This window comes from Theropithecus gelada, chromosome 5, assembly GCF_003255815.1.
Source record: "Theropithecus gelada isolate Dixy chromosome 5, Tgel_1.0, whole genome shotgun sequence".
Classification (NCBI taxonomy): Eukaryota; Metazoa; Chordata; class Mammalia; order Primates; family Cercopithecidae; genus Theropithecus; species Theropithecus gelada.
The window spans coordinates 139,639,451-139,657,840 of record NC_037672.1 but is presented as its reverse complement, the minus strand read 5'-3'; the positions used below and the strand labels follow the sequence as shown (position 1 = coordinate 139,657,840).

General features: G+C 37.4%; 1 protein-coding gene across 4 annotated transcripts in view; it reads left to right on the top strand.

The window, feature by feature from the left end:
• Positions 1-18,390, top strand: part of INPP4B (inositol polyphosphate-4-phosphatase type II B) — an 807,120-nt gene that overhangs the window by 435,434 nt on the left and 353,296 nt on the right. For all 4 annotated transcript variants that reach the window (XM_025386323.1, XM_025386324.1, XM_025386325.1 and 1 more), the window contains 2 exons: positions 12,454-12,572; positions 14,721-14,837. In XM_025386323.1, coding sequence (XP_025242108.1) covers positions 12,454-12,572; positions 14,721-14,837 — 236 coding nt within the window. The remainder of the gene's footprint in view (positions 1-12,453; positions 12,573-14,720; positions 14,838-18,390) is intronic.

Here is an 18,390-nt window from a genome sequence, read left to right as displayed (position 1 = left end):
TTCTCATTGTTTTTTTAAAAAAATTCTTGTCATACTAGACTGTAAGTCCCATAAAACAGGGAATTTGTTTTCATGTTCAGTGCTGTGAAACTGTTACCTGGAATCATATTGGGCACATTTGGACATTCAATAAATATCTATGGGCTGATATGCATGAATTCCATTGCTTTATCCTCACACATTTATTCATAAAATAAATCAATATATTTATATGTTCCCTTGAAATGTTTCATAATTACTGCCAACACAATTATTTGTAAAAAGTAATCCATTTTAAAATTTCCAATGAATATAGTTATTTAACTTTTAAATTTTCATTGTTTTCAAATGAATATATTAAATTTTAGAGAAATAGAGTCTTTTGGCCTGGGGTTCTTTTAGGGAAAATTGACAAGAAGAATCAGCTTATAGGCTGAGGTGAACAAGTTGAGATCTGTAATTAGACTGCATATCTGATGACTGCATACCTGTGTAGAATTGGGGAGCCAAAATTCTTGCAGTGTAACCTGAAGATTCCTATGTTATGACAGCATCAGAGAAGCAACCAGTCTTCCTGCAGAAATGTTCTTAAGAACAGACATATACAAATAACAACAAGAACAGACAACTGAAATAATAGAAATAGACTGACAGAAGGAGATTTGAGCTTAAATTTTAGCTTACAACATGTGCCCTTGAGGGAAGTCAGGGCTAGGCTGGTATTTGGACTGCCAGCCTCAGAGAGCCTTTGGATCGTGACTCTGCCTCAAAAGTCCTGAAAAATTCATCATTCCTGGGTCGTTCTGCAGACTAAATCAGACAGCATCCCTAAAGCGCTAAGAATAGTGCTAGATGTATAAGTGATTCCCTAATGATATTATTCTAATTATTATCTTGGGTTAATCCCTTTCTGTCCCTGAAACTCTGATTCCTTATCTGTAAATTGCAGATAATAATTCCAATTTTGCAAGTTGTTGGAGCTAATATAGATGAAATTGAGAAGTATATTACTAATACATTGTTAAGAATTTAATACATTTTTTTCACACATTTTATTTAATTAGATCCACACAAGCACTAAGTGAGAATAAACATAATTATCATCCCCATTTCCAGATGAAGATACTTAAGACTCCATAACCAACCCCAAATCACACAGTCAGGACTGAATCTATGGCCCTCAACTTTTGGCAATTTGGAGCGTAGAGCAAGTAAGAACTGCCAAGAAGACCTTACAGAGAAGGTACATCATATTCTCCTCTTGCCTAGGCTACGGTGCATCCTGGAAGAGGTTCTTTTTAATTAATTTGAGTAGTGTAAACTACTCTTCTGTTCTGACACTTCCTGTATGCTTAGGGCTCTGAGGCCTTTTACTTTGAGCTAGCAGCCACTCTGCTGAGCTTTCGTTTGAACTGCTCTTCCTGGAGATCCCAAATATTCCGAGAAGTATGCTCTTTTTCCCTTCAAACACTGATCCTCTTAGAACCACTCTTTCCCATGAAGTTGTCTGATCTAGGTTGCTTTCACAAACTGTTGAATTGGTGGATTTTGCTCCAAATAATTAGACCTTCTGCTTTCCAGCCAGCCCAGATTTGCTTTCTCACTTATAGACTCCTCCTTCTCTTAGTTCTTATATCCTGGATCACTAGTCATTTCTAGCTTTAGCTTATCTGTATGAACCTTGTTTTATTTCCTGTGAGTCAACTATCTTATGACAGAAGAATCGACACCCTCATAGCCCTAGTTAGTCAAATGAATATTGAGATTTTCTTTTGCCTACACAAAATCACACATGATTGATGACTGAAACGAAACTGGAGTTATCTTCTTTAAGCGCTTCAAAACTGGTTCTTTCCCAAAGGATGATCTAGATGGAGATAATAAAATGAGAAGCTCATTATGCCCCTAGAACCATCTATTTTTCTCATTCTTCCCTATTCCTCTTACCTCCTAATCTCTTTTTATATGTCTTCAATTTAATAATTTATTTCTACTGGTAAAATATTTAGCATTTGAGCAATAGCAGTTTTCTAAAAACGGTTAGCTTGACACATAGCCACTAAGCCCAAAACAAATTTTCAGGAAAAACAAAATTACTTAAATAATTTTTAATCTTAATTTAGACACCAGTTCCTAAAATTCAAGCCCTTAACTGCCATCCGCACAATGCAATTCTCTTGAAATATTTTGGTTTGAGAAAGCATGCTCAGGATTTGATAAAACCCAGACCGTGAGTCAGTGTGTTGTATGTGAAGTCATCTGGATTGAACAGCTGCCTTCCAGTCTGCTTGCTACCTCCTGCCCAAATAGATTACCTCAGGAGACTTTCAACTACTTAAGACAACATTCCAGGTCCCTATTTTCTTTATTCTCCCTCAAACTCCTAAATACTTGCGTGACATCATTTTGTGCACTCACTCGGAGTCCAGCCACCTTGAGTCTACTCCCCTTAGCCATCCACCTTTGGTAACTGAAGCCCTGACTTTCCTGCCACCCTTTCTGTAACCTTTCTCCAGCAGCCACACTGGCCTCATCTTTTGGTTCAGAGGTAGATCAGGGAAGCGGCCCCTCCCCAATAACCTATGTGCACTGCTGAATCCGCTCATGGGCCATATGCTTGTACTGGACAGAAATCCTATGGCTCCCACATCAGTGGTAGATGTTCAAAAAAATGTTGCCACCTCGGACCCTGAAGAAGGGGTGGTAAAGGCTTAATTAAGGTGGTTCCTTGCATTTCTTTTTCCACTTACTTCTTCAGCCCAATCCTAACACTACAGGTTTCCATGAACCGACTCACAATATTGCTTTTAGTATTCAGGCGGACCTGCTTTCCTTCTTGGAATAACATTTTCATCCTTTCTTAAGCAGCACATATGTTCCCGCTGAAAAGAGCAGCAGAAAGCTGCAAACACTTGTTGTTTCCAAAGTGGAACTTGGATTTGGAGCATGAACAAAAAGAGCCAAGTCTGAATGCAACGATAGGCGGTGCTAGGCCAGCTTAGAATTTATGGCACGAAGTGTGGGATATCAAAACCAGAAAAGATGAGGGCACAGATTTGTTTTTATTTCAATTGCTTGAAGACGGAGTCTCAGCCACCTAGGTAATATTCATGAAAGCAAAACAAAATAGGATTTTCTGAGGACTGACCTGAGAAACTAAAGGAACAGGACATAAGCTTGAGAATGGGAGTCTTCTGGTACTGACAACAGTGATTTGAACCAAATTTGTTCTTTTTATGTGCAAATAAGCTGTCTGCTGTACAACTGGCATCTTCATTTCTCCCAGCACAGACAATCCAAGAGCATTTCCCGTGAGCACCATTGTTCCAGGCAGAGGTTGCGCTGTTTTTCTTTCCCTCTTGATTCTTCAGTGATACTTAAATTGAGAATTGGTACTGGGTGTGAAGTTTATTTTAGTATCAATAATACTCCCAGCTAGAGAAGTGAATTTTATCTTCTCAGCCATTTTTTTTTTTATTTAAAAGGCCAGCACATTTCTATTTAACACACACACAGACCCACATAAAATATGGTGACATGTTTTAATATTGTTCTGTTATAGGATAGTACAAAAATAACAAATTTTATTTCAGGGTTTATTTCTCAACAGTCTGAATCTAATATTTTACTTCAAGGAAATCAGTTTAATTTACAAGTGAATCAGTTGTAAAGAAATTTAGGAGCATTGGTGCTCCAATCTCAATGTGGCAAGAATTCTAAAGCAATATTTCTACAACAAAATCTCTTAAATTCCCTCTTGCAAATTATCACCTATATTCCTCAATAACTCTGTCATCTGTTTTCTCCCCATGGTATTAGATTCATCTTTTCCTCAAGTTTTATTTGGATTCTATCATCAGAGTGTTGATAGTCTTAAAATTCTTGTTGCAAAGCTAAATCACCATTGAATATGCAGACAACCAGACTAAGCAGAATGACATTATTGAAAACAAATTAACTCAGATTACTGAATAGTAAGCTATTGGTTAAATAAAAAGATAGTATTTATCCTTGAGCCAGATAGTGTAACCACAAATATTGACTGGCTGGTTAGTTAAATATTTGAATATGGAACTAATGGAACTGTAAGGCAGCAGAAGGCGTGGTGTTCCATACATGAGCTAACACAAGGAAAGAGCCTAAGGCCAATGTTTCCTGGCACATATTAAGCATTTAGCAAATTATGCTTCCTGCCACTCTTCACCTTGTTTGCATGTTTTATGTATTATCTTTAATAATAACCCTAAAATATGGAAAATATTAGCATTTTATGATTGCAAGGTAGGAATACTATTATCTAGCATTATTTCAATATGCCTAAGAGATTATTACCTTAGAATGGCTTTATTTATTTGTCTGTATGTTTATTCACTCATTTAGTTTATGTTATATATGTGCTAATTCCTTAGGTTGATTTCTTTTCTTTCAAAACAATTCAAAAACATTGAATTGCTTTTATCCGCTGACCTTTTAGAAATCTAACATGAATACTGTTGTTTTCCCTTATATGGATATCGTCTTTCTTGGAGAGAAAGACCCTGACTTTGAATTTGGGACATTAATTTTTAGAACCTAGTGCCTTAAAAGACAAAAGAAAACAAACTAAAAAAACCCACACATTTTCAAATTTTTTAAAATGCCAACTTTTATACATTTGTTCTTATTTTTCCAACAAATATCTATTATGTTGGCAGCGATGCTGGTCCCTTAGGAAGTGTGTGCTAATTAAAATCTCCCACACAAAAGTTAAGGAGAACATAGCACATTTTTATTTTGTTTCTATAAAGACTTTACCACCACCAGTGAAGCGACGGGAGAAGCTGTGGTTTATTAAGAGCAGTGTGTGCTTGACTCCTAGAGTCCCAAGTCTTATAAAATATATGAGTGGTGACTTTGATAACCTCATCTTTCAGAGTGATGACAGAAACATATGTTAGAGAGGAAATATGAGACAACAGAGAAGAGAACAAAAAGGAATAACGTCAAATGAGGAAAATTATAAAAAACAGGCTTGCCCAATTGAAAATAAGCTAAAATGAGAGGAAGGACAAGATGAGAGCTACTCTCAATGAATTAAAAACTCAAAGATTTTACAGAGAATACAGAATACAGTTGGGAAGCTATATATTAATGGCCATAAATCAACTCAGCATGATATAGAACCATATTCTTCTAAGAAATAACCATAAACAGATAGTCAGTAGTGAGGAGAGTATTTCCAACTACTTGTGCAATTCTCATTGTGTGACTATTAGTCTGGGCAGGAACACTGTACATTCTGCCATTTTACTATATATGATTGAATTATCATGGATTGTAATTCAATCCATGTGCACTGAGCCTAGGCAGCATCCTCTTCTGAATGTACTCAGGGGATCTGAACTGGAGAGGTTGACCTCCTACGCTTCAGAAAATTGCTGTCTTAAAATTCTTGAGGGAAAAGAATAAAGAACAAGAAAAAGCAAAGGAGATTAAAAATAGGAAAGCATATTATACTAGTAAAGTAATTAGACAGAGGGGCTATTAGGCTTTTTAAGTGCTCTATATATCTTTTAATGTATGATGTAAACTGATTTAATCTAGATGTAATCACTGGTATGGAATGGTAACTGTGAAACCATATAATGGAGTCCAATAATTTATTGGACTGGAAACGTAACCTAAATTGGCTTATCAGTTAATTAGTGGAATTTAATTTTGTGGAGTACAAAGAGGGAGGATATATATGTGACAGTTTTGAGAAACCTGAACAAACATTAGGAATTTGGGAAGTGAATACAAAACTGCCCCCTAGGCTGCAAAAGTCTTTTGTGCATCCTTAGGGAAATGATGGTAAGTTAAGAATGGTGCTATTGAGGGAAGCAGGAAGCCAAATGGTTATTTCCCTAAAGCTCTGGGTTGTTTTGTTTTTGAGACAGAGTCTCACTCTGTCACCCAGGCTACAGGGCAGTGGTGCAATCTCAGCTCACTGCAATCTCTGCCTCTCTGGTTCAAGTCATCCTCGTGCCTCAGCCCCCCGAGTAGCTGGGATTACAAATGCGCATCACCATGCCAAGCTAATTTTTATATTTTTTGTAGAGATGGTTTTACGCCATGTTTGCCAGGCTGGTCTCAAACTTCTGACTTCAAGTGATCCGCCTGCCTGGGCCTCCCAAAGTGCTGGGATTACAGGCATTAGCCACTGTGCCTGGCCCCTGTTTGTATTAAGGCCACTTTTCTGTTTGAGGATGCCAATGTCCTCTGTACTCTGGCCCTTTTTGCTCTTAACAGGCATGGATTTATCTCTCCCATTGCTTTATGCAGTGTCTGTAGAGGGTATAAGAGGTAAGCTTTCATCAGACTCGAAGGTATGCTTCTATCAGACTATATTGGGCTCTAGCTGTAACATTTAGTTTTAATTGCAAGAAAAAGAAGCTTTACTAGCATCCACAGTCTTCCTTTTTGATGAAGGAAATGTACAGAGCAGAGAAGCAACTCTTTCCCTGACCCTTTGGGACATCTCAGTAGTTAAGCAAATGCTCCCCTGTGGGCCATCATCCACTGAGTAATGGAGCACTAACCTCCTAGTTAAACCCCTGCTTAAAGGGTGAGTTGACCATTTACATGTAGCACATATGCTGGGAGACACAGAAAGTCAACTTTGCTTTCTCCATTGTTAGTTTCTCATTTGAAAGTGCCTCATTAGAGGTGAAAATTACAAGTGCAGGTGTACACATCTGATTTCACAGAAAGAAGCATATTAATGATGTCTCTGATTTTCACAATTAACACATGATCTAGTAAAGAGTTTTAAAAAATGAATATTTAGCTATCTGAAAACAAGAAGGTGAAAAAAATCACAGGTATATATTTAACAAATGCTTTTACCGAAAAAAGAATAACTTTATATAAAATTTGGACCAATCTGGAATATCTTAAGCATATGATTAGTTTAAAAATATAGGATAGATAAAATCTATTTTTGTGTTAATGCACAGTATATTTATATTAATGTCAGTAATAATTTAGAGGGACTCATATTAGCATTCTGTATACATTACTTTATTGTCTTTATAGCAAGTTTATGAAGTGTGTTCTTTTACTTCCGTTTTACAGATGCTAGAATAGAGATTCAAAGAGATTGAGTAATTCATCCAAAGTCATATATAGCTCTCTTAAATAAGGTTTTATCTTAAGTTTAAAAGAAATTTCTTTCTCCTGCATACGCTATGGTATGTGGTTTCTCCTCTAAGTCTAAATTTCCTTTGGCTAATTTTGAGTACAGAATTGTAGAGATGTGGAAATTCTTGTCATACCCCCCTCACTGATTCCCACCCACCTGTGGCCACTGCTTTGATCTGGAAAAAAGAGGATAAATTTTGTTAGATTCCATTAACAATGAATGGCAAGAAGAGAGATGAAGTAAGAGTGAGGCAAGAGAAAGACCTCACTTCACAGAAGACAGTTTTCTTAGAGGGAAAGAGATGGTCACTTCTGTTGACCACCAATTCACAGTGCCTCAGTCGTTCACAACACCACTCTCATGAAAGCCTGGGGCACCCACCTGCTTGTTGACACCCCCATTGTCTAATGTATGCTTTACAACTACTTGAGTTCGAGCAGTGTTGCTGAACCCAAAAGCACCTGAATGAACAGTTGTGTTCTACTTCAAGTTGATTATTGCTGAGACTGAGCTCTCTGATGTGAGTCAAGAGGTATTTTTAGGCTTCCAGCCAAAATCGGTTGGAATGATAGAAAGGATCACAGACTCAATAACCTTTACCTGATTTTGAAATGATGGCTATAGGAAACAGAAACTGGTATTTTATATAAAGCAGTATTTTGTTGTAGACAGAATCTTTGATTTCACAAAACTCCTGAAGATCCCTGCCTTTTACCTCTGGACTCTCCAATGAGAACTACTGGAGCAGAAGATAATCTGTGCCCTCTTCCTAAGAGGCTAAGTAGTAGCTGTAAGCATCAAGACCAGAATTTGGCAATTTCTATTCCTCAGAAAAACTTCTGGCCAAATCTAGCAACCAGATGTATTTTGTGTGGCTGTTCCATTGTTCACCTGCACAGTGACTGTGGATTTCAAGCTTTGGAGAAATCCTAAAATCAAGGACACAGGGCCTTCATTTTTTCAGGCAATGACTTTCTATAGAGGTTCCATCTTATGACATAGCATAAGCTTTCCAGTTTGTTCAGTGCCTAGCCCTCCCTGGACTTATTGAGTCTTTATTTATTTATTATTTTTTGAGAGAGAGTCTCACTCACCGGAGATATTAAGTCTCTTTATTTATTTATTTATTATTTTTTGAGAAGGAGTCTCGCTCTGTCGCCCAGGCTAGAGCGCAATGACGCAATCTCAGCTCACTGCAACCTCCGCCTCCTGGGTTCAAGCGATTCTCCCACCTCAGCCCTCCAAGTAGCTGGAATTACAGGCGCCCACCACCAGGCCCAGCTAATTTGTGTATTTTTAGTAGAGATGGGGTTTTGCCATTTTGGCCAGGTTGGTCTCGAACTCCTGACCTCAAGCGATCTGCCCACCTTGGCCTCCCAAAGTGCTGGGATTATAGGCGTGAGTCACTGAATGTGGCCCCCTCCATTTATTTTTATCATTATGCTTCAACTGAGGATTTTCTTCTCATAGAGTGAAAACTGCCTGGCTCCTGTATAAATATGAGCTGGGGATGCCTGTAGGCATCTCACTCACAGCCACTCATAGTAGAATGTGAACCCCATGTTACTAGTTACTATAGTAAAATTAATCAGGAAATAAAAAGTCACTTATTGCTCTTTATTTTTTTTCTGATGACAAGTCACAAATTATACTTTAAAAATACATTCCTTCTGTATTATTATTTTTCCCCCATTCCAGTAAAAAATACACTGGATGCAAGCACACTAGAATCCCCACCTATCAACCTCCTGCATATTTAAACTCTTCTGAGTTCTAAGAACACTGTCAAACAACTCAGTACTAAAAAAAGCCATTAAGAAGGCAGAAATAAAAGTAAAAATCTACTGATGAATGAATGATTGCAGTAGCATTTGTTTGTTACTGACCATTAGATTGAAGTGAGTAGAATTCTTAAATAAAACCAAACAGAAGCAAAATCCCAAAGCATTGCTATCTTTTAGTCTTCTGAGCTGAGGAAGGCCACAGATTCAGGCCACTTCTAGAGTAGAATTATATTTGGTTAATGAGTAGTGGTAAGTATAGCTGGAAGACAGATATAACTTTTTATTTATTTATTTATGAGACAGAGTCTCATTCTGTCACCCAGGCTGGAGGGCAGTGGTGTGATCTCAGCTCACTACAACCTCCGCCCCTGGGGTTCAAGCAATTCTCGTGCCTCAGCCTCCCAAGTAGCTGGGACTACAGGAATGTGCCACCACACCCAGCTAATTTTTGTATTTTTAGCAGACATGGGGTTTCACCATGTTGGCCAGGCTGGTCTCAAACTCCTGACGTCAGGTGACCCTGGCCTCGGCCTCTCAAATTGCTGGGATTCCAGGCATAATCCACCTCACCCAGCCACTATTTTTTTTTTTTTCCCCTGAAAACAGATTTTTCAGGATTCTCTATTGGCTACTAAAAAATTCTCATGCAGATTAGATTTTATAGTGATCGTGTGAGTAATATCTTCACAAAACAGTCCAATCACTCATAATTTATCAGCTGTCTGGTGGGACTGATTCAGTATGTATAGATCTATGATGTGAATAGGTTTCACCTTATGAAATGCAATGACTCGTACTAATTTAGTATTTATGGAGAAATATTGGACCTGCTAACAGCTTTTAAAAAGCTGAGTATGACTGAGTCAATAAAAACAATTTTACACAATAATAAAACATCAGATAGTGGTAAATGTTGATATTAATATATATTAGTATGATATTAGTAAACTTCTTTTGCATAGAAAAGTCCGTTTATAAAAAGGCCCGATTTCCTCACTTCCACCCTGAGAAGTAGGTAGGTAGATGAGGCAATTGAGTGTCAGAGTTTGTGACTTAATCAGTGCCACAGAACTAGAAAGCAGGAAATCTGGGAGTACAGCTTAGGAATTCTGCCTGATCTCAGGGTCTCTCCAGGATATCACGCTGCATAAGACTTAGGGAACAGTAAATCCTGAGCTGTAGGAAGAAAAAAGTGCAGCCCAAGATGTAACTATTATTGTTTTCCTGACAAGATGTAATCTTATTGTTTTTAGATATGGAATATAATAAAATACAAAGCATCGTCATTATTTTTATCAGTATTGGGGATGTGCAAATTGGGTTGGACAGAACATTTCAGTGTAATAGAAATTTTCTCTGTTTTTATGGGGAATGAGTGTGAGAGTGTCTCTGATAAAATGGAGAACAGCTGCTCATTTCTGGGAACTAACCACAGCCCACAATCAAGTCTGATAAGAACTCAGAAAAGAAGTGACTTATTTTGAGCAAAGGTGTCATGGGCTCACAAGATAAAAGATGGGGCTACAAGCAGAAAGTGGGCAAGATGCCTGTAGTTGAAACACAGTGGCTTCAACTTTACAATTCTGACAGATATATGTCAATATCAGGAAACGGAAAAAGAACTGTTTACTGTGAGCAGAAAACCAACAGTTTAATTTTATGAGCAATAAAATTAAACACATTCATATTGCAAGTAAAGGAAATGATCAAAATAACCACCAAAGAACAGTGAAAATCTAAATCTAGCTTTTTCTTTCCTTCCGGTGATATGTTGACATTATTGAAACCCGGCATCAGTATTTTTTAAAACTGTAAGTCTCTTGGGTTGAGTAATAAAGAATCGTGGTGTGGCGGTGGGTCTTCTAAAGAGAGGTACCATTGTGCAGGAGAGCAGGTCAGTATGCCAAGAAGAGAAATGAAGCCAGTGGGGTAGGATGTGAGCTACCAGAGAATTCCAGTAGTGTAAATGTGAGCGCTTCATGTTTCCAAGCCTGCAGTTCTAGTTCTATGTAAAACTGAAATAATTCAAAGCACCATTTTAAGGAATACAGAGATAATTAGTAAAATGCCTCAAAAACAGGAAGGGTTAAATACTTTGTAGCTATTATGTTTTTTCCATACATGCTTTCATAAGCTCTCTTCTGTTACTAGAGGCATGTGGTTTATATAAGGGGGAAAAAAAAAAATGACAAAATGCCATACAGAAGCAGCAGGATCTCAAAGTCTGGCAAGAAGTTAAGCAGTTAAATAATGTTCCTAGTGTTGCCTAGCTATTTGAACTGGACTAAAACCAGGCTTGTTTCATTCCAAAGTTCCTGCTTTTTGTATCTCCTTGGACTTCTAAAAGAGATAATCTGTAAGCAACTGAAAGGTGATAATTGCATCTATACTTTCCTTTGCTTTCAAGTTTCAGATTTAAGCCACATTACCTTTGTAACAATGGTGAGGACCTTGCAGGCTCTGACCACAACATACCTTAAATACCTCATCTTTCTCTCCCTTCCTGTTATGGTCTGGGAAGTGGGGTAGGGATGGTATAGAACCCTGCATTCTCTCACCATGAAATCAAGGACCCGGGGCTACTTGCCCCATCCACAGCTCCAGCCTGCAGCAAGCCACCAGCCGAATTTAACTTAAACCACCTCTAGTGAGGGCACTTTACATCTCAGAAACTCAGCTGAGGGGAATACAATTATTATTTCAAAGGTGGGAGGCGGGGGTGGCGGGGATAGAGAGGAAAGTAGATTCAGGCTTGCTTAAAAGGAATATTTTTCTGGATTTTTCTTCCTCAAATTGGGGGAATGATATGTGAGAGGAGAAAATATTCAAGTAAATATGGTATGGTGGTGAGGGTCTGTAATATGAGCCTGGTGTCTCAAGGGAAAGTCCTTAACTTTTGTGGCCCCTGGGCAAGAATTAACCCATCTCCTCCAGGCTTAGCTTGAATTTCAGACCTAGGGCTTTAAAAATTCTTCCTCTGCTTCCTCTTCCCCTGCTTGTGTGCTGTTGTGATTGGGAAACTGCTCTCTTTCTTTCTGTTGGTGTGTATTACTGTGGGAGGCCAGTTCTAGTGAATACATAGGTAAGGGCCAAGTATGCATTCAAACATTTGATCTAATCCAATCCATGTCAATAAGGAACACCAAAGTTTCCCAGATATGACCCAAATCAACTTTCACATCCTCAAGGAGTGTGAGTTAAAGCCCAGGGCTTAATGACTAATTAAAGTCACTGAGGTTTCTGAGCCATGTGTGCATAGTCACGCATTAGAGCTGGGATCTCAGACCAATCAAGACTTGCATGAACTGCAAATGTGGTCAGTGGAAATGAACTCTCAATTCAGCTCCACAGCACGTGACTTCCTATTTCTGTAAGGTACTTCCAAGGGACTTCCTCTGTAAAAACCAGCCTGAGCCCCAGGAGATTTCCTTCAGTGCTGTAGCTAAGTTTACTTTCAGCCTGGCGCAGAAGTTTTCCCTGAGATATGGTGTTAGTTTCTTTTCTTTCTGTCTCCTCTGCCGTTGTCAGCATGCAAGGATCTTGTGGCTCCTGTCCGTGATCGTAAACTGAATACACTGGTGCAGATCTCCGTAATCCACCCCGTGGAGCAGAGTCTGACAAGATACTCCAGCACGGAAATTGTGGAGGTGAGATGCTGTGTGCCTACATTAATCTCTCTCATTCTCTCTCTCTCTCTCTGTCTCTCGCTCGCTCGCTTGCTCGCTCGCTCTCGCTCTCCCTCTCCCCCCACCTCCCCTGCCCCATCTCTGGATTTGAATGAACAGCTGAAACAAGTTAGTTCATAGTCTGTAGTAATGCTGCATTACCATCCTCTGTCATTAAGAAGCACATACCTGAGATTATTAAGCAATGCGTTGATAATTTACTGGAACGAACAAATGACAAAATAACTTGTCTTTTTTTTTTTCTTTCTTTTCGTAAAAAGAGCTTATTTTTCTTCCAAAGGTAGAAAAAAATTCCCACTTTAAATTCTCATATAGAGCATAGAATAAATAAAACATATAGACTTTAAATTGAAATATTTATTTTGAGAAGAAAAAGATGTACAATACCTAGAGAAATTTTAAACATATTAAGTGTTTTTGCTCCCCCCACCCCATATTATTTAGTCTGTGGAAACTTTATATTCTCTGCTGTTTGTGTCTTTCAACTTACGATGTTTTTCAAGAAAAAGTAGATGATTAATTTGACAGACTATGTTTTTAGGCAAAAGGTATAAATATTACTCGTCAGATGGGAGGTCTCCTATTTACATTTATTATTACTAATATAACATTCAAAATGTGTCAAGAGGAAACTTGTTATTGTGTTGGATCAGAATCAGAAGAGGAAGTGTTTCCCTTTTGATTATTTTGTTCTGATCACACATTTCACAACCTTAGTGAATGAGAGATACTTATTTAAACATCTGGGGCCGGAGAAAGTATAATCTAAACTTCTTAAGATTTGCTTGTTTTTCTTAGACTTGTGAGCTGCATATGTTTTGAATAAGCAGTTTCTCTGTAAGAACCTAACTAGCCTGCCCCAGACCTGGCTGGCTTAGGGCTGACCGCCTGCTTTGATGCAGTGGTGGAATAAATGATTCAGACTGAACAAGAGTCATTTCTATAATGGGAATGACCCAGATACTGCATGCAGCCCTGGATATGCCCTTTGGAAACTTTAGGTTCCAGTGTTGGTATAATATACAGTTAATGCTATATTAACAAAAATAATCTTATTCATATAAAGACATGTTAACTAAAATTGTAAGTTATTCATTTTATATAAAAAAGTTAAAACTTCTGTTATTTTTAAAATATTGCCAAAATTTGCTTATTCACTCATTTATTTTTGAGTTTTTCTGAGTTTTCATTTTATTGTGATAAAATACACATATTATAAAATTTACCATCTTAACTATAAGAAATGTCTTATTTTGGCACATTTTAAAATGTTATATTTGAACATGTTTTGCTATTTTTGGTTTTATTCATTGACTGTTCCAAAGTGTCTGATGCAGTGCCAAGCAAAATATATTTGTTGAATAAAAGAATGAATGAATGAATTACTTGGGCTTTCAGAAATTCCCATAGACAATTAGTTTATAGAACTCTAGCAAACATCTCCATGATATTAGGCAATATATATGTATAAAATTTATGCTGATGTCAGCTCTAAAAATGAATTCTGAGGCATTTAAATATCCTGTGCACTGCATCCTGACTAGTAATTTTATAGCCCCAAATCTATCATATTTAGAGTTTCTTTCATTAGTTTTCAAGTGATTCTGAGGGAAAAAAATCATAGCTGAACATCTAAAAACAAATGGACACTATCAGAGCATGACTTTCAATTGAATCATTACAGAAAGGAAATGAATGGAAGCATACGATTACCACATGGTTCTTTTGGAGAAAATAGCTTCATTTTAATTTGGTCAGTCAATATCTTAGATTATTTGCATAAATTACAAGTTATATTTATTAAATGTATTTTAAATGAACTGACTAACCCTAAACAAGGGTTCTGTAGATAATGAAAATACACTTTTTCAAGACAGTGTTGACAATGATGCAGGTTCATTTACTATCAGCAGTTGTATCACTACTTTAAGGCCCTGGGCCATGTTGTTGCCCATGAGCAGGATTTGACAATTCAGATATCTTCTAATAGAACTATTTCCTCGAAGAACAGACACAAGCACACTTTCTGCATTCTCATGTGTCACTTGCGTGCTGCCAACTACAGTTGCTGCCTTATTGAATCAAAGTTGTCTGCTTGTGCTGTTACAGGGAACAAGAGACCCACTGTTTTTGACTGGTGTCACATTCCCATCTGAGTATCCCATCTATGAGGAGACCAAAATAAAACTAACAGTCTATGATGTCAAGGATAAGTCTCATGACACTGTAAGTAATGGTACTTCTTTCCTTCTTTGGGAAAAAGTTATGCTTTTCCACACGATTGGCTTTTTTATGTAACTGACATTTTTCAAAGAGGATATTTGCACTGTGTTCATGATTGTCTTATGTTTATCGTTTATTGTTTTTTCCCCAAATTTGTTTGGCTTGTTTCCAAATTGGCAATTGATTAGGAGCAAAAGCTTTTGGAACAGATTTTTATTTTTCAGGAGAGCGGACTTGATCTTTTGGTTTACATTTTGTTGTTGTTGTTTTAAGCAGAGTGGTAATATTGTGGGTAGAAACAAATGGAAATTAGGAATATTTAAAACTTTCTTGGTATGTAATTACTCTAAAATAGGGGATTGACAAAGTGCTCTACTTTTAAAATGTATTACATAGCATATAGAGAGAAACTGACTACCTTTTTCTTGATGTTGTTACTGGCACCAAAGCAAACAGAAGGTAATTGGAAACACTAGGAAGAAGCTTTAACTGGTCTCTTTAAATGAAGGCCAGGCAAAGTCCCAATGGTCTTCTGTCTTAGATTCTTCAGTCTTCCTAACTGGTCTGCATATTCCGCCAATTGAATCATCCCTCCTGGTTAAGATAAGTATTCAGTCTCTATAGAGGACACTCTTAAAATTCTTGGACAGGAGAAAATGCTATTTGGGAGATACTGAAAAGGGGAAGGCAGTTCTCTGCTTTAAATTTCTTCCATTAGCATGAACTTGTATGTGTCTTCAAGGCAGGGAGCTGTGAGAGACTTGACGGTCAATATTATAGCACGAGGCAGTAAACTCTTTTTTTTTTTTAAATTTATTTATTATTATTATACTGTAAGTTGTAGGGTACATGTGCATAACGTGCAGGTTTGTTACATATGTATACTTGTGCCTTGTTGGTGTGCTGTACCCATCAACTCGTCCTCTTTAGTGGCAGGTGGGCTAGTGGGTTCCCGGAGAGTTCTGGTTGAAGCTAAGGGATGCTGCTGGACCTGGGGAATCCCACAGTGCCTTGTATAGGGAAAATGTCACTTTGAACTCTGCCCTCACTTCGGCATTTCTGTTTTGCTCATGACTTTCTCTTCTTTCCATTCTTTACCACAAAACTTAGTCTAATAGTGGGAAAATTTAATGGAAAAAATATTTTATATTGAAGGGATTTTTATGCATGTCAACCCCAGAAAATTTATTTCTTTAAAATTGCAGAATAAAGACTCAAGTAAATGCACAGCATATGTACGTGGAACCGAAACAGCTGTGGCTATCTGGTACAATTCTTAAGAAGGCAGATTCTGAGCCATATTGTCTGATTCCATTCCATCTACTGACTTTGGGAGAGGAAATTCTTGGTTCCCGTGTTTCATCTTTTAAGATATTTACCCAATGGGATTGTTGTAAGGATTAAATTCATATATGTAAAGCGTTACTGTTACAGAGTAATTAATAAGGGTAAGGTGCTGCTATTATTGCTGTTACTGTTTTGGCAGCTGCTCATGCTTTCTTGTAAATAGGAAAAATCAATTAAGGGAATATTAACCAAAATAGTTTTCTATATTTACTAATTTTATTTTTTCTCAAGTGGCCCTACCTTTGCTGTTTATTACTTCTTTGAACAAAAAAGGTAAAAATTTGGGTTAAAACTGGCAACTGAAAAATATTTGTCTGGGAGTTTTGTCTTCTCCAACCTCTTTGGTTTTTGAGGTAACATGAAAAAGGAGTAGACTGCGGCTGGGACATTTAGACCAGCTTTGATAAATTATGCCCCGAGCTCCCACCCGCTGTTTTGTTGTTGTTTTTGTTTTCAATCTTCTGCCAGAGAAGAGAGAGAAATGGAGGAAAAGGTGAAGGAATCATAAAGTTGGGGAGGAGGGAGGTATGGTTCATGTGGAAGGTGGGAGTGGGTGATGCAACTGTGCAGAGAAATGATCAGGACTAAAGGAAAAGCAAAAGAGAAACTATGGGATTTTATGTTCTGCAAAGCACCTAATTAAATTTAGTTCTCCCCACATAGATAGGATGGGGTATGGAAGGGGCTGAGTTATAGGAACACTGCTACAGAAGTGAAAATGTTGCCCCTAAACTCTTGGGTTTGTGAGGTATTTAGAAGTATCAGAGTTAGAAATTTTACATGCCAAATGTGTTTCTATCCCCTTCAATCTCTTTCATTTAAAATGTGCATGAATGTTAATGCTGTGGAGATAAACAACTAATTTAGTCATTAATTATGTTTTGTTGACTTTAGTTCTGGAAACTAATTATTTGGGGTCTTTTAAAGACTTTCTTCCATGATCAGAGGTGTTATAGCATAAAAGTATGGAATGAACTGAAACCCCTACTGTGAAATAAGACTTGAGAAATTTGAACATACTTAAGAAATACAACCAGATTGCATTTACCCAACACTGTTAATTAAGGCATAACCTCTTCCTTAACGTAGCTAACAATTAGCTCTGGTGATAGAAGTGTAAATAGAAACACAGTAGATTAATATGCTAATAGTTCCCATGGACATGTGGTCTTTATCCTTGCCCCTTTCTTCCATTTCTGAAGTTTTTCTTTAAAGTGAGTGATAGAGGAAGGCAGCAAGTGGCTTACAGTTACAGCTTATAATTATAAGCACTTAACAACCTAAATATTTTAAGATCATAATGTTCTTAAGGCATAAGAAATGAGATTGTGAATATTTGTATGTTTTGGAAGGTTAATAAATTGTGTGCATGTGTTTTAAGGTAGTTTAAATATTTGATCCTAGCAAGCCATTGATCATACTAGACTGATTCAGGATGATCAGATCTTCTGTATTGGTTAAATACTAATTAGTTGAGTCATGACTAAATTGCTTGTGTTTTTCTGTTGAGCTTATTACTTGGAGATAACCAGTGAAATAAACATGTTACTTTGCCATTTCATATCATTTGCATATATATTCATACTAGATGTTTTTAAAGAGAAATGATGGCCTTTTCTCTGTGCTCTTGATGCAGATATTACCTCACTAACTAGTTGTTCCTGTGCTCCTCTAAAATGCTGGATCTAGGATTGATTATCTTAGTAACTTCAGCAGAAATGCAATTAATCATCATAACAAATGAGAAGAGTCTAAGTGTTGATTCAGAATAACTATTGTTTCCTTCCACTGCATCCTTCATCCTTCCCATTCACTGCCTTTAAGTCTCCTTCTTTGGCAGGCAGAGAATGCTTAGCAGGTGGGGGAGGGGTGGGGCATAGGGGGTGAAGGATCTTTGTGTATTAGGATTAGTGTGATCTTTTGATTATTTTTCTCACTATAAGGAAATTATTTTCTCAGGATGAACTGCCATAACGTTCCACTGTCTGATGGCAATTTTAAAGCCTGAAATTGAAGCCCTCTTGGCTAGGCTATGAGAACCCTAGTTTGTATAGTAAAGTTGATATCTTCTGGATGTATACCAATTTTAGGCTTTATTTTAAAACTGCTGGAAACTGAAACATAGACAAAAGTATTTTCAGGACATCATTTACAATGTTTAGCCCTATAGAGTTAAGCTGTGGGGTTCTGAGTCTTTCATATGTTAGAG